At 41.9% G+C, this 26,687-nt stretch overlaps 2 protein-coding genes across 9 annotated transcripts in view; one reads left to right on the top strand and one right to left on the bottom strand.

Moving 5' to 3' along the window:
* Positions 1–26,687, bottom strand: part of mcf2l2 (MCF.2 cell line derived transforming sequence-like 2) — a 64,796-nt gene that overhangs the window by 11,479 nt on the left and 26,630 nt on the right. For all 8 annotated transcript variants that reach the window (XM_018757320.2, XM_018757324.2, XM_018757319.2 and 5 more), the window contains exons 11-26: positions 25,843–26,034; positions 23,904–24,095; positions 22,696–22,873; positions 21,875–21,975; positions 20,175–20,263; positions 11,988–12,054; positions 11,493–11,608; positions 9,639–9,708; positions 9,456–9,548; positions 9,104–9,196; positions 8,118–8,243; positions 7,750–7,971; positions 6,328–6,420; positions 5,976–6,054; positions 4,053–4,122; positions 3,860–3,957 (exon numbers count right to left, since the gene is read on the bottom strand). In XM_018757320.2, coding sequence (XP_018612836.1) covers positions 3,860–3,957; positions 4,053–4,122; positions 5,976–6,054; positions 6,328–6,420; positions 7,750–7,971; positions 8,118–8,243; positions 9,104–9,196; positions 9,456–9,548; positions 9,639–9,708; positions 11,493–11,608; positions 11,988–12,054; positions 20,175–20,263; positions 21,875–21,975; positions 22,696–22,873; positions 23,904–24,095; positions 25,843–26,034 — 1,879 coding nt within the window. The remainder of the gene's footprint in view (positions 1–3,859; positions 3,958–4,052; positions 4,123–5,975; positions 6,055–6,327; positions 6,421–7,749; positions 7,972–8,117; positions 8,244–9,103; positions 9,197–9,455; positions 9,549–9,638; positions 9,709–11,492; positions 11,609–11,987; positions 12,055–20,174; positions 20,264–21,874; positions 21,976–22,695; positions 22,874–23,903; positions 24,096–25,842; positions 26,035–26,687) is intronic.
* Positions 16,902–18,104, top strand: LOC108937393 (lactosylceramide 1,3-N-acetyl-beta-D-glucosaminyltransferase A-like). The gene has a single exon (XM_018757325.1). It carries the CDS (start codon positions 16,902–16,904, stop codon positions 18,033–18,035), a length of 1,134 nt encoding a protein of 377 aa, XP_018612841.1. The 3' UTR covers positions 18,036–18,104.

The following is a 26,687-nucleotide window of genomic DNA, read 5'->3' as shown; positions in this document are numbered from 1 at the left end:
TGTGAGCGATCGTGCGTTTGTGTTACAGGAAAGCAGGGAAGGTGAGCATAAGGTGAGCCACACAGTCAGCTGAAAGAAAATGAAAAAGATTTACATTTAAATTGCATCTTTCCTTTAGTCTCCATCAGTTAGCAGAGTTTCTTTCTTTCATATCCGAAAAAATCAAATGTCATTCTATACAGATCATGTGTCAAGGGCTGTATTGTCATGAAGCTGCACGCAGTTTGAAAAGAGCTTATTTGTTCAACTTCCAAATAAAATTAAGGACCATTAAAATGTTCTGTAATTTTCCGACACTGACTGCAATTTCGGTTGCCCAAAAACGTGCGCTAACAAGCATATTTGGGAGAAAACGTTCAGTTGCATCGTCCATAATTTTACGTGTTCATTCGTTTTTTTGCTCTTCCCCATTTCGTAATTAGTGTGGTATTTCTAGCCCTTAGCTAAACACACTTTCCCCCAAGTTTGCCAGGAGGCAGAGTGTGTCTCCTCTAATTCCTATCCTCAGCGACTCCAGCAATGGAACCAGTAACTCTGATGGTTTGACTGACCAGCGAGGGGCACGTTCCTGAATGATTTGACCGTAACCCAGCCGAATCTCCACGTTCATTCATTGGGTCACCACTGTATCACTTCATGGTAAGTACCTATCTGCAGCAAGAGGCGATATTCAAACCTGTGTCCTTCAAGGCTAAAGGCGGAAGATCTAACGATCACACCGGCGGCTGCCGCGTAACGAAACCGGTTTGCCGAGATCCGGACCGGGATCCGAGAGGTGCGGCCCCAGTCCACACACGCTGAGATTTTAGATTGGTATACAGTAGGTTTTTAATATATTTGATTGTTGCTTCATTTCTTATTTTAGTGTATGTTATGGTATCTATTGTTTTATGTGAGTCCAATGTTGTGCGCATGGTTGTCCAAGAGAAATTTCCCAGAAATGGGACAATAAAGTGTATCCTATTCTATTCTATTCTATTCTACACTGAAACATATCTATGCAGCAGCATTGCTCTCCAGCCTAAAACAGACGCTTCTCTGTTTTCCCATCGCTGACCTCGCACACAGATGACATTGCTGGATTTTCTGTGGTTCTGGGCCTCCGCAGCAGGGAATACACGCTCCCCGTTACTGGGCAAAGGTTCACACGGGCTCTTTCAGCATGGCTTGTACCGCAGCTGCTGAAAATAGGTGGAACAGGTGGCGGCGATGACTTCGGTGAGCTGAGCGACGGACATCGTCAGAGGATGCCGCAACGGGTCCTGACCTCATTACGAAAACCTGTCGTGGGTTTTGGGGGCCGCAACTGTGTTTGTGATAGTTAGCGAGTTTAAAAAAAAGTGCATCTCTGCAAACCCTGGATGTTACGTGACAAACGGGACACGAGAAAAGAGGCAGTTCCTGGAGAGCCTGAGCAACTGCTTCTTCTGCGTGAACATAACTGCCCAACGACAGCTAGCACGCCATTATGAACATGGTAAAGTCAATAAGAATGTAGTGTCACTTCGTGGACAATAAGACTTAAGGCCTTAAAGTCAGACGATACTTAGAATATACTTACTAACCAACTCTTTTGGTCGGTGTTCGTGTGCACTCTTAGTGTTCTTATCCTAAGCTACCGCATACTTTTACGGTCACTTTGACAAGGGTATTGCTGCAGGACTCATTCTGGGGCTTGAATGAATAACCTTCAGGTTAGAATCCTGTCATTTGTTTTTTATCTGTACTTTATAATTATAATTCAGTACAGCATGTGTTCATTAAATCGTTATATTCAATACCGCACTTGATCATTAAGGGCAGCAAGGGTGGTGCAGTGACTTCACGCTGCTCGGGTTGTTCGAGTCCGACTCAGTCTGCCTGGAGGTTGCAGTTCTTCCCGTGCCTGCATGGGTTTCCTCGAAGTGCTCTGGTTTCCTCCCACACTCAAAAGACATGCCCGTTAGGTGAATTGTGAATGCTGAATTGCCCGTTGTGTGGTTACCCTGCACCTGACTGATGTTCCATCCAGGCCGTACCTACCTGGTCACACACCCAGTGATTCTGGGATGGGCTCTGAAGTACTGTGACCCTCACAGGACATGTGGTTAATGACAGGAAGTGACTGACTTGTTCCTTAAACCATTCAGACTGGCATTTTATCCTCTTGTGAACTAAAGCATGAAACTTAAAATATGATAATAAGGAACATTAAAACAACATTACTGTCCACATTGCGTGTGAAGGTAGGGAAATGATGTTAGATTTCTGTGAACCAAACAATTCGAGCATTAACATTAGGATGTAATACCATGGGTTCTATTATTCTTAAAAATGCACTAACGACTCCTTTAGTTTTCTCTAAGGCAAGAGCCCAGCAATGAATCACAGTTTTATGAAGCAGCACAACAACAGGTTATGACCTCTGTTTTTTTTGCACAGAGAATCTTACATTATTGTTTTAATATAAGCTGAAAATAACTGCACTTTATATCAACAGAAAGCTGTTATGAATAATGACAGTATTACAAAGTACAGTATTTGTCTTGTTTATGAGTGGCTGGAAAAAACTTGTTTTGGCATCACTATATATAATACTGTAGAAAGCAAAAAAAATGTTTGCTGGACATGACTAACTCTGGTGATTTCTCACTTCACAAAATTAAAAACCAATATATAAACACCAAATAACTGTATGCACCATTACCTAATGTATGAAAAGAATATTTTCTTACTGTTTTAGTTGACACCTTTGTCCAAGGTGAACACCCCTATAACTGGGAAGCAATGGCTCTAGCTAGAGTGCAACCTTGAGTATTTAAAGCTCAAGTTCAGAATTCATTACCCATTAAGATAATTTAAGTCACTGTGAAGGCTCTTCCCCCAAGCTGCTGTGGTTATGAACAATCAACTGGAGAAGGAAAGTCCAAATGCACGGTGTTGGCGGACATGCCTGCAAAGCCATTATTGTCCACACAGCTGTACTGCAACCTTTCTGGATGTACTTACTCATCTCGTGGCTCATCTGAATTTACCAACCACCTCATCGAGCAGCCTTTCGCACTTTATGGAAAACTGGACTCATTAACTAAAAACGTCCATGAAATTGCCTCTCAAATTCAATTCACACACACAGACACATTTTCAGAGCCGCTCGTCCAATACGGGGTCGCGGGGAACCGGAGCCTACCCGGCAACACAGGGCGTAAGGCCGGAGGGGGAGGGGACACACCCAGGACGGGACGCCAGTCCGTCGCAAGGCACCCCAAGCGGGACTTGAACCCCAGACCCACTGGAGAGCAGGACCTGGTCCAACCCACTGCGCCACCGCACCCCCCCAAATTCAATTCAATTCAATTCAATTTATTTTTACAGAATGCTCGTCTCACCAGAGTGACACCGTCCGCATTCACGTTACTGGGAACGACCCAGTGTTTCAGGGTATGACAAGTGATAAGCAGCATTTAGTTAATCGTAAGCCGGCGGAGGAGTGGAAAACAATAAACTCCAACCCACAAAGAAAGGGAGAAAATTAAACCTCTGAGGTGAACCTGTGGAGGTCTGAGTACCAGTGGGGAAATACCCTTAATAATGATTACTCATAATGACCCCACTCTAATGATTATGAAATTGTAAAGGCTGTCTCCCTACCATCTGCTGCGGGAAAGTGAATGGCAAGATTTGGAGGGAAACTCCCGAGGCTACGTCCAGCTGCTCAGATGCGCTAGATGGACACACGATGGCAAAACCACCAGCACGACATAACACGAGGGGTAATCACATTAACTGAGTCATGTCTCCAGTAACGTGCTCATCTCGTGACTGACGGATGGAAGCTTTTGGCAGCAGGTCTACGAGTGGCGGTTTGAGGACGGCTTACCTCGCTTCTGTCTCATGTTTGGACTTGGGTTGCTCCTTTTGAATGCCGTCTCTGGGCCGGATGAATCCGACTGCTTCAGGGCTGTTTTCCTCATCATTCTGACAAAAGGTGACAATTGAGCTAACGTGAATGGGTCCTTCTGATATACACCATATAATGAGAATGTGTTGCGGGTAGGAAGCAAGCGCCATACCTTGTGTTGGACACGTTCAGGGGAGCGTGGTACACATTCTCCGTGATCCTTTGATGCAGCTGGCTGGCTTCTGAGAAGAGACAGAAAACACATTTATTGGAACAGAGGCAGAAGGTACGGTTAAGAGGATCAAGGCTTTCAGGTTTGAAGCCAGTCTTGGAATCGCCTTTTGTGTTCCTGGGTCGGCAGAAAGCGGGGATTTTATTGAGGCAAACAAGCTGAGGAAAAGGAGCAGAGGAGAATAAATAGAGGATGTGTTGTCTCATTTATGGCAATATGGATGTAAATTTGTGCTTCTTATTGAAGTCAAAATGTATAGTGTAATTACTGCAGTGAGCAAGAGGAAAAAAACAAAAAATAGTACATTAGGATCCAGTGCGAGACACCAAAACAGGAGCACATTCAAATAAACAAATTTCACCAAAATCAAGGAAGCAAATAAATAGGTAGATAGATTATGACTAACAATGCCTGGTGAACAAAAAAGTTAAGCTAAACAAAGTAAAAGTCCCAAGTTGTATATTTGAATGCGGTATTGGTATAAGTCTGAGGTTTTCTGTCCTCACCGTGACAACGGGGACCTACACTGTATGTTACTTATTCTCTATACTAACCTTGTAATTAATTTGCCTTGAAGCAGCATTTTACGGTAAATTGTAAGACTCACACCAGGTTAGACTGAGCAAATCAATTCAGTACTTGCTATAGAAATTAGCGGAGGAACAGCTGTAAGAGATCTGGATTACTAGATGAACGTCTATGGCAGCAGACAGAGTAATCGTTAAGCTGCTGCCTTCGGACTTGGAGGGCACAGGGCTGAATTTTGTCTGCTTCCTGCTGTAGAACCCTTCAGTGAGGTATTTACCCTGAATTGATAGAGTAAAAGTTGCCCACCTGTATACGAGCATATGGGTAAATCTCTGTAAGTAGCTGTGTTAGTACCATGTGAATAAACATGTAATAAAGATAAATGTTTATTTTTAGCTTCATTCAACACAAATATAGAGTGTTCATCACGGCACATGAGTGAGTACAACAACCGTGTACCAATTTGATACTTTCCTTATAAACAGGAAGAGGAAAAAAAAATTGGAAAAAATACATTTTAAATCACGCAAGTCAATGAGCAGGTTAATTCAAGTCTCAGGCAAGGACAATTATTCATAAGCTCAGTCCCTAAAATACAAGAACATGACAAACAGGTTTAGTCTTGTTTACACAATCGAAGTATCCCCAGTTTTCAAGATTTCAGATCAGGATTTTTCCGCTAAAGCTGTGACACACGAAGAAAGGTTCCCTTCTCTGAAAGTATCCCAATCCGCACATCATCCTTGCCCTGTGCTGCCCACAGACAGACAGACAGACCCTTCGGCGGGTGGCGCTACGGATGCTCTTCTCTAGCATGCTAGAGCTACCGCGGCATTTGGATCGGATCAGCTGGCTTCAGCACTGCGCCTCTGACCGCTGATCACTTTAAATGGCGATCGATAAAGCACAGCTGTGGTTAATGCCCAGGTCCCAGGAGGGGAACTGCCCTGGGAACTGCTGTTGTACCTTTGCAAATAGCACACAGCCTGGGGGGTGTCGGTGTGTCAGAATATGTCTGGCTGGATGCAGAGACTTTGTTTAACCTCTACATTTTCATAAAAGCATCAGTAAAGAAAGACAGACAGAACTGTAGATAGATAGATGTTCTACCCAATGGCTGATGAAGGGTTAATAGATATGAAAATAAAATAAAATAAAATAAAATGCAGCATACACTCTGACAGAACATGGAAAGTGCATGATGAAAACACATTTGTGTGTACATTTATTTTGTGCCTGATTCCATAATAATGATTATTATACTGTCGATGAGTTCCATATGAAAATGAAATTGAACCCCGATCCGCTGCTTAAGGACACGCGGAGCACGTGTACCTCTGCAGGCCTCCAGCTGCCCCGTCAGCACCTTCCTGATCTCTGACACCCACATGTTCTTCACGTCCATGGAGGAAGCCTGCAGTCAGGCAGAGAGACACTCAAAGTAAGCGGGAGCAACGGGGACGAGGCAGGCCGGTCGCCAGCACAGCTCCTTCTCGTGGGTTCACACTGCCACACCATGGCCAAACGGAGTGAGGCTCAAGGGTAACAAACATGAACGGCTACAGTACCACGAACATGGATTAAAACCAGATATATTTGTGTATATCTTCTGGTCTTCATGCACGAGTTCTCCTTGCGCGGTGAGTTTTACCATGCTTAGCACCTTGTTAGGACGAGAACTTCTAACCTGGATAATATAGACTTCTTCTCTGCCGTTGTACCACACCTCAAACTTCTTCAGATCTCCTTTGACATTTTCTGTGATTCCAACAGCACTCATCTGGGGTAAGAACGAAGGAGAGACACATGAATTTGAGATACGATAATAATTTACTCTTGTTCACTTACTGGTTCACTGTCAAAAAAAATTATTAAATTAACGTCATATTCACCGAGATGGATAAAACCTTTAAAACGATCTTTACATTAGTTTCTACCATTACATTTATCTATTAAAGAAAATTTAAACATACCGCAGTCGCTCCGGTGTGCGAGTGAATATTTTAACACACACGTATATGCAGTATTTATATATATATTTACATATTTACTTGAAAATATAGAATTAAATGTTTTTTATAGATGTAATCCATGAATTTTCAAAAAAATCTGTGTAATTAGCTACTTTGGTCATCCATTATAGTTAATAGCTTCAAAATTATGCTAATTTTATATACTATTTCTCAAAAGATGGTGATGATATTCCTGGGCAATAAATGTTATTTTGTGCTTTTTAATTCAGTTTTGGATACTCAGCTCTGCAGAAAATCAGTCTTGAAACTAATTTATACGTGCAATATTTCCTTGTTGATTTCCTGCTTCTTCATTTGTATCATTCGGCAAAAAACAGTCAAAAAAGGTTTCTTCCAAAAAGCCGTGGCTGCGAGATCAATTAAACTTCGGCGTCCTCTTGGAAATGGAGCTTTTATGCCTGTTTCAGCATGTTGGCCTAAGTGCTTCAAATGGCACGAACTGTGACAAATGTGTATAAGGAAAGACTGCGGGGGGTAATGGGCGGCTGCTTCTATTTGCTCTCAGCCTTTAAGTGCTTATGGAAGTACCTAGTTGGACAGTTTGACACCTCGTCTGTTGTTTCAGGCGCAAATTGAAATATATTAGACAGTCTGCGGGATTCAGTCTCTGCCTGGAGCTCAGCACCTTCATCTGGAGTGTGCTCTGTCTTCTGGATGGACAGCTCTCTTCTTATATACTTTGGAATTTCATTGATTTTATCACATACTCATTATTACACATAACATTATAGTACTTCTAATTTAAGGTCCCTGTACCAGGCAGTAGAAGGTGTACTTGGAGCAACGATTACAGCTACATAGGGAAAATTAAACATCAGAGATGATCTTAGTCAGTATCATCTCACAGTGTATTTTACAGAAAAAGGGGGTAGCGGCTGGAGGAGTAGTGGCTAAAGCTGGAACCTCGTACCTCAAGGACCAAGGTACAAATCTTACTCCTGCTCTGGGTCAATTGAACTGACTCTGAATTGGTACAGCAAATATTGCCCTAACGTAGACATGGTTAAATCAGTGTAATTCACTTTGGAGAAAAGCATAAACTAGATAAAGACATGGATGGATGGATGGATGGATACCTTCAGGGAGTGCTTGAAGCTATAGGAGGGTGATTTCTCGTGGCCATCTGAGGTTTCCTCACGCTTCTTGCAGAAAAGCAGCATCTTGCTGTAGAGGAACAGGTGTCTCTGCATGGGTTTGAAGCGAGCCAGGTCCTTTACCTTGCTGTGGCCCTTCTTGTGCTCTGTCCACACGTTGAAGGAGCCCTGCATCAGCAGCTTGCCCAGCTCATAGAGGTTCCCCTGAGAAAAAAACATCCTCGTGCTTGTCTTTCATCACACACTTTAGCACCATGGTCTGTCGCTTTTAAAGCAGTCTTGCTGTATGTGACTCTTCTTTTATCTGACGCGTGCTGGAATTTTCTACAGAAGAACATGCCCGTACTGACCTCAAACCCTGTGATGGCGATCTGATGCATGGAGTCATTGACAGACTTTACGATGTCAAGCATTGTGGCCAAAGCCTCCTCTAGTTCAGCTGTGCCTTCTGAGTTCTTGCTGCACTTGAGCATCTCCTGGAGAGAGAAGACACAGATACCCAACCCGTTTATTGCCACCTAAAAAATTACTACATTACAAATCATGTGTACTGTTTAATCAGTACAATAAAGATTTCGCTGGTTAAGTTCAATTTTGATTCAGCACCATGGATAACGATGGCTACTCATGCATATCCATGATATAATAAGGTAAAAATTGATCACATATGTATGCCCAGGAACATAGCACAAGGGACTCATTCTGCTGGAAGCCCTTGATACAAGGATAACTTTGAAAAACTTAAAAGGAAACAACATACATTCCAAACATTAACCATTAACACGGTTAATTTGCGAAATCACCCTGTTACACACATTCCTGTTGTGTGGGGGTCAAATCCTGTTTGGATCTTGGAAGAAAAAACATGTCACATAAATTAAACTGAATATGGAATTAAAAATCATTTTCTGTATTATAGTGAAAACCCCCACGTGTTTTATAATATTTGTAACAAAACCACAATCATTCATTCATTCTTTCTGTGCCACATCTAAGGAATAAATCTGTTCCAGCGACAAACGCAGAGGTGAGCAAGTAGAATAATGTATAGAGAAAACTGTTGTAACCAGAAGTTTAATTACTCTGAAAGTTATTTTTACTACATTTCACAATATTTGTTATGATTTTTAACCAAAAGCTTCAATCCAAAACTCTGTATTGACTTCACAACCCACAAAAACACACATATCAGTCTCTTCATACAGATGGATACAGTAAAGGCACAAGAAAGACATAGCTGGAATTTGAACCTGCAGCATCCAGCTGCATACTTCTCTTTCCCTGCTCATTTAAAAGAGACTGCAGATGCTGCCTTCTGCTTGGGTTCCATATCTACCTTCAAGAGCAGCTGGTATTTGGTGATCCTCTGCACCGGCTTCAGCAGGTACGCGTCCAGCGAGAGCTTGTGGTCCAGCTTCTTCTGGCACTCCTGCAACATAAGAGAATAAATTTATTCCCTCTTTTCATTATGCCAGAGGACCAAGGTTCAAATCCCACTCTTGATCAAGGTACTTATCCTGAACTGATACAGTGAAAACTACCCAGCTGTATAAATGGAAATATCAGTAAGTTAACATTGCAAAGTGATCCGGAGAAGAGCACCATCTGAGTGAATAACTAAGTAGTCAACTACTTCATCATGACCACCACAGCAGTAGTGATGCAGCGGCAAAGATCGAGACGGTCACCTGGAAGAAAGCGCTGTCTCCGCACTGTCTCCACAGGGATTCGGAGCGCGGCTTGTTCTGACAGTATTTCTCGTACACCTGCAGGTCTTCTTTCTGGATCAGAGTTTAGAAACACGGCCGCTGGTTTCTCTTTCACCGACGATTCGGCGCAGCCCCTCTCATTGAGCCATTTATTTCACTCACCCTTTTCAAAAAGCACGTTCCCACCAGTTCGGGGTTCTCTGCACAGTTCTCGAGCTCTTTCAGAAACGTCCTGAAAACACAACGAATACAGTGAAAAGGCAGGGAAAGGAAGGAAAGGAAACAAAACCATCTTCCGCATCCTGACAAAAAGCTGGAGCATGCTTTTAAAGGCAAAAGATGGATAAACATGGGTACAAGCTGTCAAATTACCATTCCGTCAATCTTTTTTAAATGTTCGATATGAGATCATTCCACAATATTATGACAAATTCATGCAAGCAATTACAGCAGATCCAAGCAACATTTTAAGTCTGCTCACTGTCTGAGTAATGAGGGGGAACTACTGCAAATAAAATCTAGCATAGTAATTAGGTAATCGCTGGTCTTGTTTTCAATATCGATACGTAACCAGTAGAGTCTTGACGAAGTTTGTTCAGGAGTCACTACTCAGTGTCACGTTTAATCCCGCACTGGTGCAGCACCTGGGCCGTGCATTCGTTCTGTGTTCTCCCTGCGTTGACATGGGTTTCCTCTGTTTGCCCTGGTTTCCTCCCACAGTCCAAACACGTTTTTCAGGTGAGCTGGTGACTCTAAATTGCCCGTAGCGTGTCGATCGTGTGATTGACCGCAGGGACTCGAGTGTAGTGTATGTAACGCTAAGTTACCTTAGATAAAGGTGTCGGACAGATGATAGTTAATCATCGCTTGCAGCTGATTTGGAGAAAAGCATCTGCTAAATATGCCAATGCGAAGTTTTCAGAAATATGATAGTTGAATGTTGTGTCTGCACCCATAACGGTTCGCGGTGGGGGTACAGATGGAGATTCGCAACACTCGAGAATGTGAGACAGCAGTGGCTTTAGGGACAGGTATCGGATGGTGACTCCTGTTGTATAAGGTGTGCCCAGTGCTGTACTTTTGCTCACCACAGTAACTCGATCTAACATCAGCAGAAGGATGCAAAGAATGGAATATTCATGCGGCTGCCGTTGAACACGCCATCTGACACCGAGGAGAAGGAAGAAACAGGTGCTGGCAGTCCCCTGGAGCAGTGATACTGACAGGGCTTTGGGTCGTGCCGCCCCGCATACCTCAGAGCCAACGAGAGATTGACTGATCGCTGAGTGTCTTCCAACATTTGGAAACAAAGCCAGTCCATCCAGTCTTTCTACTTGTACTGGGAGTGCATCACATTGTTACATATTGATATAATTTGAGTCCTTGTTTCCACCAGGAGAAGAGGCAAAGGAATGTCATGTGGCATAAGACAACCCCTGGACATCTCCGGGTTTAGTCCCTCACCTCTTCATTTTACAAAGTAGAGTACAACTGTCTGATTATTAATTATGCAATTATCTAGTCTTTGATCATCTGATTTAAAAAAAAAAAAAAAAAAAAACTGGCCACATATTTCTTGACTTTTTTTCTGCCAGACATTCATTGAAAACCTGCCCAGTTTAACTATGTTAATCCCATGGTAAACATTTTACTTGACACAGAGGCTTGAATAACAAGTTTTGTTTGTTTGTCTCCTTAGTTATGCACTGTAACTCTGGTTTCATTTTGCTTTCGTTAAGGTTTTGTTTTAAAAACATTGAAATACTGATTATGACCTAGGATTGAAAATGAAGAAAATAAAACTTTAGCGCTTTTACTTTCATTATCGAACATGTTGAATGATCTACTAACAGACCTTGGTCGTATTACATGTGCAATCAGGATCGTCTGGATTTTTTGTTATTGAGCCCCCCCTCTGTTCCTGTTCAAGCTGGAAAATCAAGTCTTGACTGTATGTTCCCCACATATTCATGAGTGTTGATTTGAGCAATGGGCTTCTCCACATGTGTTTTGTACCTATTATGGAACTCGTAGATTTCCGGAAGATTTCCAAACAGCACTTCTTTTTTGTCTTGCAGGGCTGCGGGAACCAAGTGTGACGATTCTGCTTTGTCGAGCTCCGTGGCATAACCCTGCAGCAGAGAGGCAAATCCTGAGCCAAAGGTCAGTGTCACTAATGTTGTCATCTAATTTAAGATAATAGAGTGGTGAAGGGGCACACAGATTACATTCATGAGCCGTTTGGTGAATTTTCCATGAATGGAGGCCATCAGATGCAACTGTTCTCTTTAAATTTGTTTTATAAATTACAAAAAATTTTTTTCCCCACAAAAATCGTGTGAAACCGGTTTAGACTGTATGAGCATACAGAGGGAAAGCTAATGTATTTCTTGGACATATCATAAACAGAAATAAGTTGGGCGTTCGTAGAGTTGTGTGGCCAGCTATAACACTGTATGTACAGTACAATAGCGAGTATAGTGTTTTCATATTTTCATTAGTAAAACTTACCTCTATAATACTTTGCAGCTCTTCGACGTACAGCCTTTCTGTTTCGATGAGTTCATTCATGATGTGTCTGGAAGGCAAAATGTTTAATCCATTAACACGTTGGTTTTCGCTACGATTTGTGACCGCAGGCAGATGTATGTCCAGTCGAGTTTGCAAGTGCTTGCCGGAAATTAAATTTTTCATGAGTCGTTTGGTTAACAAGTCTGACGAGGAAATGAGCCACCGTGTCTTCACAGTCATTCCCAAGACTTATACAAAAGGACGACCATAAAAAGGAGCAAAGCTAACATTTCTTGTCTGTAATGACCCGTTTAATGTTCACATTGCTACGAGTTTTGAGGTCTTGATTTTTATGTGCCATCGCAAGCCCATCAGGTGGTTGAGTTCTGTATGATGTATCGCCACATTTTACTCTTCAATATAGCTGGTCAAAACACGTGCTCCAGTGTGGGGGGGGAGCATATTACCTTGAGCTACAGTGGTATTTGCTCATGATGCCTTTACAAAAAGGAAGCAAGATGCCCTGTAACCGATTAACCATTTACTGGCCTTGCAGGGTTAATATTCTGAGAAGTCACGTAAAAACTGAATTTCCACAACTTCTCAAAAATTCATTACTGATCCACTCCAACAAGACCGGACCCGTTGTCTTGTCACACATGAAGAGGTAGCTCGGCACATCCTATTTCCTTGTGTTCCCTATCATTTTTGGTTCCAGGGAGAACAACAACATAGCACAGCGATCAAAGACACAAGTATTTCACTAGAAGATTGCTGCTACACCTTCCAGGATGAGCTCAACAGAAATACCTCCACTGAGACAAGGACGACAATGTAAGTGGGTCTCTGTCGTAAACTACAAGGTACCTGAACTCTAACATATACAGGTGTAGGTGGTGCGAAAGGTCTAAATTTGCTTTTGATTCAAATTAACCAAGCAAGAAAACTCTAAAAACCATACACAACCATACATTTAAATAACAGCTTGGTTCTTCTTACAAGAAGAAACGGAGACAAGAGGACTCTTTTCATAATCGTAGAAAACGTAGAAGGAAAGTGCTTAACTATTCAGCATAACAGAGGTAAGCAGTAGATGTTCCACTAAACTAAAGCTGAGCTGTGTGGTAAATTCCACTTGCATTCTAATGCAATCATTCAGGGCACTGAATACGCCGCATTATGCTGTAGTTGGGCCCGTTTATATGATTCAGATGACACAAATTCCAGACTGACTGCTCCTAATGTTGGTAAAGTGCTGCAGGCAGCTTTGCTGAAGGTATCAATAATGAAGCACACTGGGAATGGGTTTGAGAAGTGGGGATGGACACAGGTGGGTGGAGTTCCTGCTTCCTCCGCCTCCACTCCCATGTATGAAGCATTGTTCGCAGATGGATGACTGTACCAGCGTCGCAAGTAGTTCATAACTCCCTCCACTTTTGATTCAATCTGTGCCCAGGAACGTATGCAGGAAGCTGCATTTCTTCCTCTGGCTGGAGAAAACTTTTTCCTGGTAAGTGTTACTGTAAGGAGCATGAATTTTGAATGTGGTGAAATACATAATTAAGTGGGATTTTTTTCCAGTCCCTTTATGAAGACTGTGCTAAAAAAATGTACATAGCTTATATATGATGGCTTTCGTATTGGTTCACGTGCATTGCTTTCAACATTTCTGACAAAGCAATTTGTTTGGTTAAACATTTATCATGCAACTCCCTCCTGTGGAACTTAACTGCATAATTTACCTTTCACAGTGAACATGCCATAGAATTGTATTATTTGGAATATTTTACAACAATGTACATTGATTAGAGAAAAATATAAAAATACAGGGAGAGAAAAAAAAAACCTTCTCTCATTGCTCATGGCATTGTTGAGAGCATGGCATTCAGTATCTGTGGAACATGCTTCGATGTGTGCAGGGATTGACACCTACCTCTAAATATTTCATTGACATTACTCACAGCACTCTTACTCCAAACAAAACTTGCTAGATTATAATATAATCTAGTCAGTATCTAATTCTTAGTACCTAATAACTGTGTTGTTTCCCATCCCAAGCCATACCTCATTTAGTGACATTTAAAAAGGCCAGTAAAAATATTTTAAAAATAAGGACATATCAAATAACTCTAACAGTTCTGTTTCTTGGCACATGGTGAAAACAAGTGACACAGTTTAAAATGCTGTAGAGAAAACTATATGTATGAAGGTGGTCATTAAAAAGTGCTTTATATCGGTTGCCTGAACAACAGAACAACAAATGAAACCAGTGTGCACAACATTGCCTAAATGTTGCATAATCGCCATCATTGCTTTGGAGAAAAATATATTGCTTATCAGTAAAAATACAACTGAGAAAAGCAAAAAAAGGATTTATAATTGTGCTTCGCTGGATCAAAAATTTGCTTACACTGAGGGTGGCCAGATCCAGGACTGAACACCCTTAGTAAACGTTACTTCGCTTGTGGAATGGGAAATCAATGACAAGAATAAGGAATTGGACCAAATGTCCTTTCGTTTATACTATTTGAGTCAATTTCACTATTTGGCACGCAGTAAATGGATATGGGTTCAATGACTTTTTCAAATTTGAATCATCAACAGTACAATTATCATTATTAGAAAATCAGTCACAAAATTACCCCACATATGTTCCTATCTAGCCATCTAGCTATCTATCTATCCGCATTCTATCCCTGTGTATAAAATGATGGGGCAACTGGCAATGTAATGGTTAGCGCTAGTGCCTTTGGACCCAAAGGTTGCAGGTTTGATTCCTACCTCCAGTTAAAGTACCCCAGAGCAAGGTACTTAGCCTGAAAATTGGTCCGAGAAAATTTTGGTCCGAGAAAATTACCGAGCTGGCTAAATAAGACAAGATACTTCATTGTCACTGTATACAATAAAATGAAATTCTGTATGGAAACCCTCAGAAGAACAACAGTGGAAAGAACAGCTGAAACAAACAACTAAATAAATAAATAAGAATTAAAACGGAATAATTAAGCATTGCACTGAATAGCTTTAGAGTCCTCAGTCCTTAGCAGCCTTTGGGGGAGCAGTGGATGTGGGGGGGTAATGGAGGCAGCAGTTGGCTTTTGTGATCAGTTTTCTCTGGCTGGACAGGGAGGGTGTGATGAAGGCCACAGCTCTGGGAAAGAATCTGTTCATCGGTCTGTTGGTGCGGGATTTTATTGTCCTGAACCATTTTCCAGACAGGACAGGTTCAAACAGGGAGTGACCGGGGTGTGTGGTGTCGTTGATAAGAAAACGCGTGTTAACATTGTAAGTCACTGGGGGAAAAAATGTGTCAGCTAAACAAATAAATATAAATGTGCTACTCATGTGATGTAAATGTAAATGCTGCTACTTGTGCGATAAACATTGGTGCATATGATGGAAAGAAACTAACTGTATTTAAGAATCACGTCTGCAACTATGTCTCTCTTTCTCCTAATGTAATGTACAAATTGTATTTTCTATGAGATGTGTGTCCCTTTGGAGAAAAGCGTCTGCTAAATGAATAAATGTAAATGTAAATGTAGTGAAAGCCAAGTAACCAATGCTCAGGTCTTCCCCTCAAAGCATGATACTCTCACCACCTTGGAAGAGGAAGAACCCTTGTTGGATGTGGCTGTTGGGAACTTCACTCTATAAATCACTGCATGGCACTTTGAGGAGATTGCTATTCTACTGATTGCCATTTACAACCTTACAGGTGCCCATGCGATGGGTCTCCAGCGTGTGGTCTTTGCTTCTCCCATAACCAAGTAATTTTTTTCAGATTTTTTTCAATTGTACACTAAAATCTCCTCCTTGGTTGAGTAGTGAAGGACTTCAAGTAAATGACAAAGTGGAACTGGTGAGACTCATGTCAAACAACAAAAGTATTAACAGAATAACAACATTAATTACCATAATTTATTAGAATTATTCTAATGCAATGCAGGGACTTCACACCATTACAATATCTGACATCTGAGACATGTAGTCATTATATTCATATTAAATTATAAGAAATATTTCAACTTCCTAACAGCATAACATTTGAGCATTACACAAATTAAATGGTGATTATGTGTGAACGGACCAGGACACTAATCAGTAAGTGCGAGTCATCTAATAAATGTAAAGCATAAATCTTTTATTTTACAAACATATTTGCCTCGGTGACCCTTACCTATAATTTTCCTTCACAATTAATTCAGTAAGCTTGATGCTCTTCTCTGTATCTACTTTCACGAAATAATTTTCAGTCAATAGATCCAACAGAACATGTCGATGTTCTAACAAGACAAACAGTAGCTTTCCTTTTGATAAGGTGGCCTCGAGTTAAGCTATTTTACAGTATTTCCCTAACAACCATATTGAAGGAAAACAAGTCATCTATCATTAGATATTAAATAATGCATGATTTTGAATGTAATCAACCATGAATTTCCCCTTCATTGAGGTTATGCTATTTAATTTACCAAGAACTGACTTCTGTAAACATACTAACGCAGAGTAAACCGCAAGCCGAGGGCTCTGCTGATTACCATACGGAATGAGTTGTCTTTCCTGTGAATATTTATTATAAACAAACTTTCCATTGTTGTCCTTTCAGATGGAGAAACAGCATCACTCACCTCTAGAAAACATGAAGTCTGCATTATGATCCCTGAAGTCTAACTGAAAGTCACTGAAGCGAATGGTCGGATTAGCCCTAAAGTATACCCAAAAATGCTGCACGATAGAGAATTTCACGATAATAATTCCAACAAAGAAAAAAACGTAAATTTGTTCTAGCGCTGAAATGATGGATTCATTACGAGTGAAGCATTTTTGCCATTCTAAGAACTTTATTGGAACTCTAGGCAGGACCTTCTCCTTCTGGACTTGACAGAGAATTCAGGAGGACAGTACACCTGCAGAATGTTTATAAATGCGAGGAGGATCAAAAGAAGTATTTTTTTCCAGCTACTAACACTGTGCTTCATCTGCTCCATTCTGACTGTCACCTGGGAAGAGCTGGACCACCATGTGGTAAGTCATGTGAGGGCCTTCTCGTACCGCTACCTAGTCAACGACTACAGCTTCATAAACAGGAACTTCCACGTCAGTCGAGAGGAGGACGACAACATCAACAAGTACCCCTATCTGATAAATCCTCAGCACAAATGCCAAAATCACAAGGTGCTGCTGCTCTTGTTTGTGAAGTCACTTCCAGAGCACACAGACAGGAGGAATTTCATCCGCTCCACTTGGGGCAATGAGACCTACGTCCGGAAGGAGTTGGGTGTGGACGTGAGGGTTGTGTTTGCCCTCGGAGTTCACGCGCATCCCCTTTTCCGGGCCCATGTCCAGCAGAAGCTCATCCAAGAGGACCATATGTTCAAGGATCTGGTCCAGCAGGACTTCCTCGACACCTTCCACAACCTCACCGTGAAGCTGATGCTGCAGTTTAGCTGGGCGCACACCTACTGCCCGTACAGGCAGTTCTTCATGTCAGCCGATGATGACATGTTCATCCATGTGCCCAACCTTGTGCGCTACCTGCGGGAGCTGAACCGCAAGGGTGTGCAGAACTTCTGGGTGGGCCGCGTGCACAGGGGTTCACCACCCGTCCGCCACAAAAAAAGCAAGTACTACGTGCCTTATGAGGTGTACCCATGGGTCTCCTATCCAGACTACACCCCAGGAGGAGGGTATCTGATCTCTGGAGATGTAGTCAGGAAGATCTACAAAGTCTGCATGATGCTGAGCAGCACGCTTTACATTGACGATGTCTTCATGGGTATAAGTGCCAAAATCATCGGCGTGTCCCCTCAAAACCACATCTATTTCTCAGGCGAAGGGAAGGCTCCTTCCCACCCTTGTATCTACGACAAGATGCTGACCTCTCACGGACATGTGACAGACATGCTTGACCTCTGGAAGGAGGCCACTAAACCCCAGATTAGAAATATATCCACTGGACTCATGGGAAATATGTACTGCACCCTAGTGAAAGCAGTGCTCTTCTGTAAGCCATTCAGTACCTACCCCTGCATGGCAGCATTTTCGTAGCATCCGCAACCTGCTCAACGCAACATAACAGACGAAATCTACTGAAACAAAAGGTCTGCCATTCAAAATTAAAACATCCTTCAAATCATTTACATTTATCGTGCCTCTTTTGCACTCCCGTGAATTAAGACTTATTAACAGATTTCTTCGACAATAGGGTTCCTAACTAAAACCCATGAACAATCCCCTTGTTTGGTAATTTGGAGAAATTATACTTATTATGTCAGTAACAGGAAATTAGTCCAGTAATGTCTGTGTCAGAGATGTTAGTACACTATATTGTAATCCTTGCTGCCATATTAAAAATCAAGAAATTGTTTCATTTTTCACTATTTTTACTTGAAATGTCAAGAAGATGAAACTGGCATCACTGTCTTGCCAGTGCTCAGCATAAGTTATATGATGCTTTCAATAAATGGCATAATGAAGTACAGTAAATTGACAGCTAATAGAACTGAAAAGATAGGGGGGTGCGGTGGCGCAGTGGGTTGGACCACAGTCCTGCTCTCCGGTGGGTCTGGGGTTCAAGTCCTGCTTGGGGTGCCTTGCGACGGACTGGCGTCCCGTCCTGGGTGCGTCCCCTCCCCCTCCGGCCTTACGCCCTGTGTTACCGGGTTGGCTCTGGTTCCCCGTGACCCCGTATGGGACAAGCGGTTCTGAAAATGTGTGTGTGTGTGTAGAACTGAAAAACTGAACTTAAAATCTGATCCCCCAAGCTTTGGTACCTCAGGGTCAGCAGCATTACTTTGAAGAATCTTGCAAAAAAATTGAATGCACTGCATGTTTTCATTAGAAGACATTGTCAGTTATTTGTGCATAGAAGGTAATAGTGGTGTCTGTGCTGCAGTGAGTAGAGTTGACTTGAACTTTTCAGATATACTTCAGTTATTTCAACAAATCAGTATGCAGTTTGCCTTTTACATTATCATCAGCTTTAAATATCATTTATTAGGTTGAATTCAACAGAGCATTAAGCACACACACACACACACACGCACACACAAGTAGTACAAAACCCATTGTCCCGAGAGCAGGGGGGCAGCGAGCCGGAGCCTAACCCGGCAACACGGGGTGCAAGGCTGGAGAGGGAGTGGACACACCCAGGACGGGATGCCAGTCCATCGCAAAGCACCCCAAGCGGGACTTGAACCCCAGACACGGCAGAAAGCGTGACCCAGCCAAACCCACTGCACCACCACACCCCCTGACAGCATTAAGGATAAAGATAATTTACTCAGGACACACCAGAGCGTATTTGATTTAGGGAGTGACAGGGCAATTGAACAAACAAAAAAGAGGGAAGGAGGAAGAGAAACAAAGAAATCCAGAGCAGAGCAAGAGAAAACACCTACTGGCTCAAAGAGGTGTTAAAATAAACAAAGCCCTTGCGGTTGACTTCAGAACACACTTTGAAAAGCACCCTAAGAAATCATCAATGGGACCAGGACTCAGAAAAGCACAGCCATAAAAGCAGTGCTCTTTAGGCCCAGTGTCCACTTAAAGAATCTCATTCAAGGTTAAACGGCGGCCCCCGGTTGCCGTTTCCCGTTTTACCAGGCCTCACCCAGGTATAGCCAACTGTCAAATAAATAGCAGTGTGCCTTACGGTTCTGCCTGCTTCTGCCTTTTTCTGGTGTGTTTTTATATTTCTGTACCTCTCTTTTTTCATAATTGACTCCAAAATCTCTTCTGTGTTGGGCTGGGCTCAAAACGTGGAAAACGTGGAGACTCTAAACATTTATTAAATTAGGTATCATTAAACATTTGCACGTAGAACCTAAAAAAAAGCTCAGCATTTAATATTTAATAATAACTTGACATATGTTCTGCTTAGTTCTGGTGTAAAGATGGAGACACGGCTTCACTGTATAGCTTAAAATCAACTGTATGGGATAAAATGACACTGAGTGATGCAAAATAATCCTTAAATCAGTAAGCACAATTGTACTGCTGGGTTAAATAACATTATTTCCTCTGACAATATTTTTCCAATAACCAAAAAAATATGATTACAGTTCATGTATGTAAATGTATTTAAAGCATCATAAACCTCATGGTAGGTTGAGCACGTTCTCATGCACCACCAAAGTAATTAGGAAGCCAGATGAAGGTGGCAGCCTAGCGGTGGCTGTCACTTACCTCCGCCTGCTTGACAAGCTCTCCTCGGTCTCGTTAGACACCAACACGTGGCTCGAACCTCCCTGACTCGCTTCGTGCATGACTTCAATCTGAGGCAGACGGAGGAGACAGCGAGTCAAAGAAACAGGCCAGTGCTTTTCAAGAGCCAAACGGAGCCGATCTTGAAACCAGAAGAGATAGCAGGTGATGGTCTGTCGTGTGCCTCTCTTTTCCATGTTTACATATACACCTCTCCATCCCCTAACAGGTTTAATCCTTTCCACGAAATCCCCCTTTCAGGTGAAATCTCACCTAAAATTTGACAAAATACCAAAATAAAAGGTATTTTATGCATTACAATGACAACACAACTATAGCGAAATATCGGTAACAAAATGATTATTTTCGGCTTATCGTTCACATTTTCATTCATTCGTTCATTCATTATTGATAACTGCTTGCCCTAAAGAAGGGTCACAGAAACCCAGAGCCTATGCTGGAAGCATACAGTGCTGCATCAAGGTACATGAGAGATGGTCATTATTCTTGTATAAAATATTAAAATGAAATTATGAAGCCTATATCTTAAAATAAAATTAATAAACGACTGATTTACACACCCGATTCTTCTTAACTACTTGGTTTAACCAGTGCGACTTGGGGTTCTCTTATTTTGGCACCTGCACTATTTCTGTTTCTCTATAACACACATGATTTCTCCGTACACACCTACTATGTCAGCTGAGAAAGACTTTGTCTCATTAAATAATTCTGTGGCAAAACTAAGGGACGCAAGGGCTTCCATAGTTTCAAGCAGCACTGTGCAGTCAGGACAGGTCACCATCCCACTACAGAGCACAATGTTATATTTATCTTTTAAATTTCTCTTCCTTCGGAGCCACTCCCACTGCTTTTTGCATTTTCCTTTCAAACTTTTAGGAAGCATTTTGATAATTTGGCAAAAATGTTAACGTCAATGATATAAAGAAAGTTCTAGAGATCGCTGCCTATGTCTTTCACTATACAAGTAGCCACAAAAACACCACTGATGGACAAAAATGTTCTGAACTGAAAGCAACAAGTATCTCTGTCCCAAAATATCTAAACACAAGAAACCATGCCATTGTACAGAATGCAATCCCTGCTGTGGAAGTCCAGTGACAATGTTACAGGCAAAATGCCACTGTACCGAATAAAAAGCCTGCTGTATGAAAGAAAAGTGCTTTATAGGCTATTGCTCAATGTAAGAGATCCCATTACATAAAGGATGGGTGTATATATTGGATTTCGTGTGCTTTTAAGGGTACTGACGCCCTAATACTACTTGGACTTCATGGAGACTAAAGAAAATACGTTTAAAAGAAGTAAATACATAATTTCCACCAGATTGTATAGACAAATCACTATTAAAAATGTAATGAAAATTTTCCGGTATATTGTCACTGCTCCATGCAAGTATTCCTTAGAAAGAACTGTTAGCCCTGCTTAGAAGGTGTTTTTGATCTTGTGTGTTAGAACCCATGGACAGCGATAAGCGTGGATTAAAGATATATTTAAAAAAATACCTCTGTCCAAGGCACACACTGCAACAAACAGAAAGCGGCAGGTTTTATAAAACAGGGTTGGGGTCTAACAGAATATATTCAGTCAAATCCAGTGTATTATTGTGCTTTCCAGAGACATCACCACACTGGATGTCACATCCGCTGCTCCAGCTTTACCTTAATGCCTTTGGATTTGCGAATGTTTTTCTTTTTCGCTATGTCAGCGTCACTGGGTTGTTTCGGGGTACTGGCTTTCTCTGGAGCCCGGTGGTTCGGTCCTGAAGCAACACAGATCACAAGGACGAGAAGGAAGCAAATGAGAAACAGCTGGTAGCAAAGTGCGGTGTGATCTCATTTTCTTCAGCGGAATCATGAGTTTTCCATTTTCAAACGAACGCGTGTCATTGGCAAACTCCGTAAGCGTCACGGTCCCCTTTAAAAGCAATAAATAGCTTTTCACATTTTGTTCGAAAGCTTTAAGGCCGACAGCTGCAAATGAGAAAATAACAGCGTTTAACAGAAGATGCAGTCAGATGCATCGAGGAAAATGAATATTTTAGCAACGGTTCAAAGCTTTTCCAATGAGTCCGTTGATGACAGCCACAATAATGCATAATAATTACATATCACTGTTTTTAATGCACCATCTCAAGATGACACTTTATAGGGTACGAGCCTCTTGAGTGTTGATTAATAAAACAAAAAAGCTACTGCTTGGACTTCATATTTCGCCAAGACTGCAGCTCAACAAAACAAACTGTGTGTTGACAACCAGTGCCAGTGACCATTAGGATACGGTACTGTTCTCCTTTTTCCCCAAAGAAAAATGTGAGCGATGTCTTTGAAGTCCTTAAATATAACTAAGTAAAGGATTAAATATGCTCCAGATTTCTGCATTCAGTAGAATCCTGACATATTAATATTTAGGCAGTTAAGAGAAATTCTAGCCCAGGCCACAGGAGGAAGGGTGAAGTGGATGATCTGGGCTGGCGACTCACCGTGACCTGCGGTCCGAGGGGTTCTGGGCGAGGAGCGTTTCGGGGAGGACTCGGGCCGAGGGGCCACTGGCTGCACGGGCCTCGTCTGTTTGGCGGACAGCCTCTTCAGGCTTACGTGCCTCTTCTCAAACATCTCCTGCACGTCCTCCAGCCTCTGGAGGGACTTCAGCACATTGCTCTGCGACAAGGAGATCCAGCAGTTCATGATGGAAAGAGGACAGGCCAGGGGTTTCGTGTAACTGCGTGCATGAAGACAGACAGCTGTCCTTATGTTCCTTATGTTCAGCCATTGCTGGAGACTCAAGGTGTAAAATTGTAGTGACTTCAAAGTCGAAGCCAACTTTATTGTCCTTCCACCTATAGGTGAGTTACACATACAGGGGAACAAAATTTTGTTTCTCTTTGGACCTCTGTGCCACATAGAACATACAGTGCAAGACAAGTGCAAATACAGGACAGAGCGGTACGCCGGCCAGAGTCTGGCGACAATATACATAACATACAATATACATTTACATTCATATTTATATTTACATTTATTCACTTAGCAGATGCTTGTCTCCAAAGCGACTCCCAACAAACTCTATGTAGTGTTATGAGCCCACACACCTTATTCACCGCGGTGACTTACACTGCTAGATACACTACTTTACAATGGGTCGCTCATCCATGCATCAGTGGAACACACTCTCTGTGACATGACAATACACAGACAATGTAAGTAATACTAAAAACATTTACATATAATATACAGTACAAATAAAACTATACAGGACATATTCGTATTATTATTAGAGGCAATACTAGAGACCATGAAACATTACTTTTTGCTGACAGAGAGGCAAATCAATTATCAGTCACTGTGTCTAGGGGGACAGCTTTGTTCATTCGGAAGGAAACCACCCTAAAATATCTCTTGCTGCGTATTACAGCCTCTTTTCCTTTACAAGACAAGATTTATTACACCTCTTTTAAACGTCTTTTAAATATCCACCCTAAGGTAATGTTACCGGTTTCAAAAAGCACTCAGCTTTTCGACAGTACAATAACCTTTTATTTCGGTGTTACATTCCTTTTTCTCACTTACACAGCTTCAATAGCAGCAGTTCAACTGCTCTCGTAACGCCGTCCATACGGAAACGTTGCGGCAAGAGATGCTTTGAGGCGGGGATGCTCTGGGCTGGTTCAGAATCGCCTGGGAGTCGTACCTTGACCTCCTGGGTGAGGACAATCTCATACTGGTTGTAGAGGTCCTTGAGGCTGCTCAGCTGATGCTCCTTTGCCGTCTCCAGGAACCTCTCGATGTCCTGCAGGGCAGCTTCCGCACCCTCCTGGGACTGGCACTTGTCTACGGCCTGGGAGGCCAGCAGGTACACACCAGACTCGCACCAGTGGTTCACCTGCAACAGCATCCAGCTTCTTAACCACCCAAACACAGACGAAACATTCGTCGCATATGCTTCATAGTACGAAAGCAATGCCGCGTAATGGGAACATTTTATCCAAATTAGCTGTGATCATATGACAATCAGAACATCACGATCGCAATAAAAGAAGAATCCCCATGAGCTTCAGTTTATTAAAAATCTGGAATATGCTATGCAATTTTAGACAAAGTAAAGAAATATGACTGGAGACTATTAAACACATTTTATTAGACTTTATTATATTTATTTAAATGATTATATTATATGTTAGACAATTTAATACACACAGACACACACATATGCAGTGGGCAATTTTGAGTTCCAGTCCACCTGAAATGTGTGTTTGGACTGTAAGAGGAAACCAGAGCAAGCGGAGGAAACCGATTCAAACAAGGAGCGAAAGTACAAACATCACACAAACTTAAATTCAAGTCCACATCCCAGGTACTGTGAGGAACCAGCACTACCCGCTGCCCGAGATAGTATATATTATACACATTTCACTAAGCTCTAAATAAACCTCATGCTCACATCTCCTTGTTAGTATGAATCAAAAGTATAAACTCTTCTACATGTCCTGAATGTACGTACATGTACTAGTAGTGACAAAGAAAGAAATTAAGCGTATTTATTGTTTGACGTCATCAATTTGTTGTGCAGGAAACACACGATGCAGCGGATACAGTTTCAAGGTTGATGAATTTCTACAGGTTACTTGCTGGTGAAGAGCCATGCTATAATAAACTTGACTGATGTACTTAACCTAAATGGTAACATACAGCTATGTAACTATACAAAACATTCAGACATGCATTACAGTACCCTGCAAAGTGTAAGGCGCTTTGAAGACGAATGTCTAAACTGAATGAAGTCACATTTATAGAAGCTAAGCAGGAAAATAACAGTAATAGTTTAACTATAAGAATAAAATTGTCTACAACTGGGGGCAGAACGGTGGCACGGCCTCCTCGCAGCATCTGGGTGGTGCGACAGAATGTGGCTTCAATCTCCGCTTAGTCAGAAAGCATTGTTCTCTGCATGTCTGTGTGAGTTTCCTCTGAGTGCTCTGGTTTCTGCCCACAGTCCAAAGACATGCAGTTCAGGCGAATTGGTGATGCTAAATTGCCCACAGTGTGCAAATGGGTAGTAGTGTGTGTGTGTGTGTGTGTGTGTGTGTGTGGATACCCTGTGATGAAGTGGAATTCCATCCAGGGTGTACCCTGCTCAGCCGTGCATCTGGGATTCCCAACATCTTCTTTTTTTAAAAAAAAAAAAAAATGTGTTTTAAAGCATTCTGATATGTGTATATAGCTATTAAACTATATTACTAATAGTAATGACCGGGGGTGCGGTGGCGCAGTGGGTTGGACCACAATCCTGCTCTCCAGTGGGTCTGGGGTTCGATTCCTGCTTGGGGTGCCTTGTGACAGACTGGCGTCCCGTCCTGGGTGCGTCCCCTCCCCCTCCGGCCTTACGCCCTGTGTTGCCGGGTTAGGCTCTGGTTCCCTGTGACCCCGTATGGGACAAGCGGTTCTGAAAATGTGTGTGTGTGATAGTAATGAAATCTGATTCATAGATTTTCCACCATTTAGATTTTCAGTGCAGATTAACATTTAGTCAGTGGATTGTCACTGTTTTGTATTATTAGACACATCTGACAAAATGTATACAAAATATGGCCCTTCACGTTTTTTTTTTTTTTTTTTTTTTTTTTTTTTACCTTATCCATCAGTTTATGAATCTCATGGGATTTAGCCAATATGTCGTATTTCTTTTTGGCCTCGTTGGTGAAGTTATCGTATATGCGCCGCAGCTCCACACACTTCGGACGGATGGAGTCGACGGCGTAGTGGTTGCTTTGGATGAGCTGGTCGCCGTGCAGCGCGTGCAGCTGGGCCTTTTCCAGGGACTCCTGCAACACAGCATCGCAGCGGTAGAGCAAAGTCAATGAACGCACACAGAAGAAACATGTCGGATTAAAATACTCGTTAACTGCTTTTGGGACGTAACAAAAGCGGGAATTTGCAAAGCATTTCTCGCCTGTCTTCCACTAACAACCATCAGGTTTAATATTGCAGATATATACTGCAAATTGTGCTTTTATCATAGCATATGTTATATGAAGGATGAATAGATAATTTAACCCACTAACACCGACATCCTATTTATGAGACAGTGAGCGGTAATGATAAAAACACGTTTGTTGAACGCGAAGACGTCGTGATTTACTGAGAGCTTTAGCTGAGCTTTCAATGTTGCACAAAATTATTTCTCTCAGTTCCTCCTGCGCATTTTAACACCATCGAAAAAGTCCAGGTAAATTTACTTTTTCGTCCTTTCGTTTTTATTTCTTAGAATTGTGCCTATTGGCATTAAGAACATTTTGAAATTTTATGTTACATAATAGCAATTCTATTACAAATCCTGGAGTCCTATAAATATGATGAAACTTTTTTCTACTGTTGACTCTACCATGACGTTTATTTCAACAGACTTCTTCAAAGAAAATACGTGGACAAGCATCAAAATCCTTGTAATATTGTAACGCCCCACGTTACTGTTCCA

Source organism: Scleropages formosus, chromosome 8 (genome assembly GCF_900964775.1).
Source record: "Scleropages formosus chromosome 8, fSclFor1.1, whole genome shotgun sequence".
NCBI lineage: Eukaryota > Metazoa > Chordata > Actinopteri > Osteoglossiformes > Osteoglossidae > Scleropages > Scleropages formosus.
Note: the sequence above shows the minus strand (reverse complement) of the source record. Positions and strands in the feature narration are given on the sequence as shown.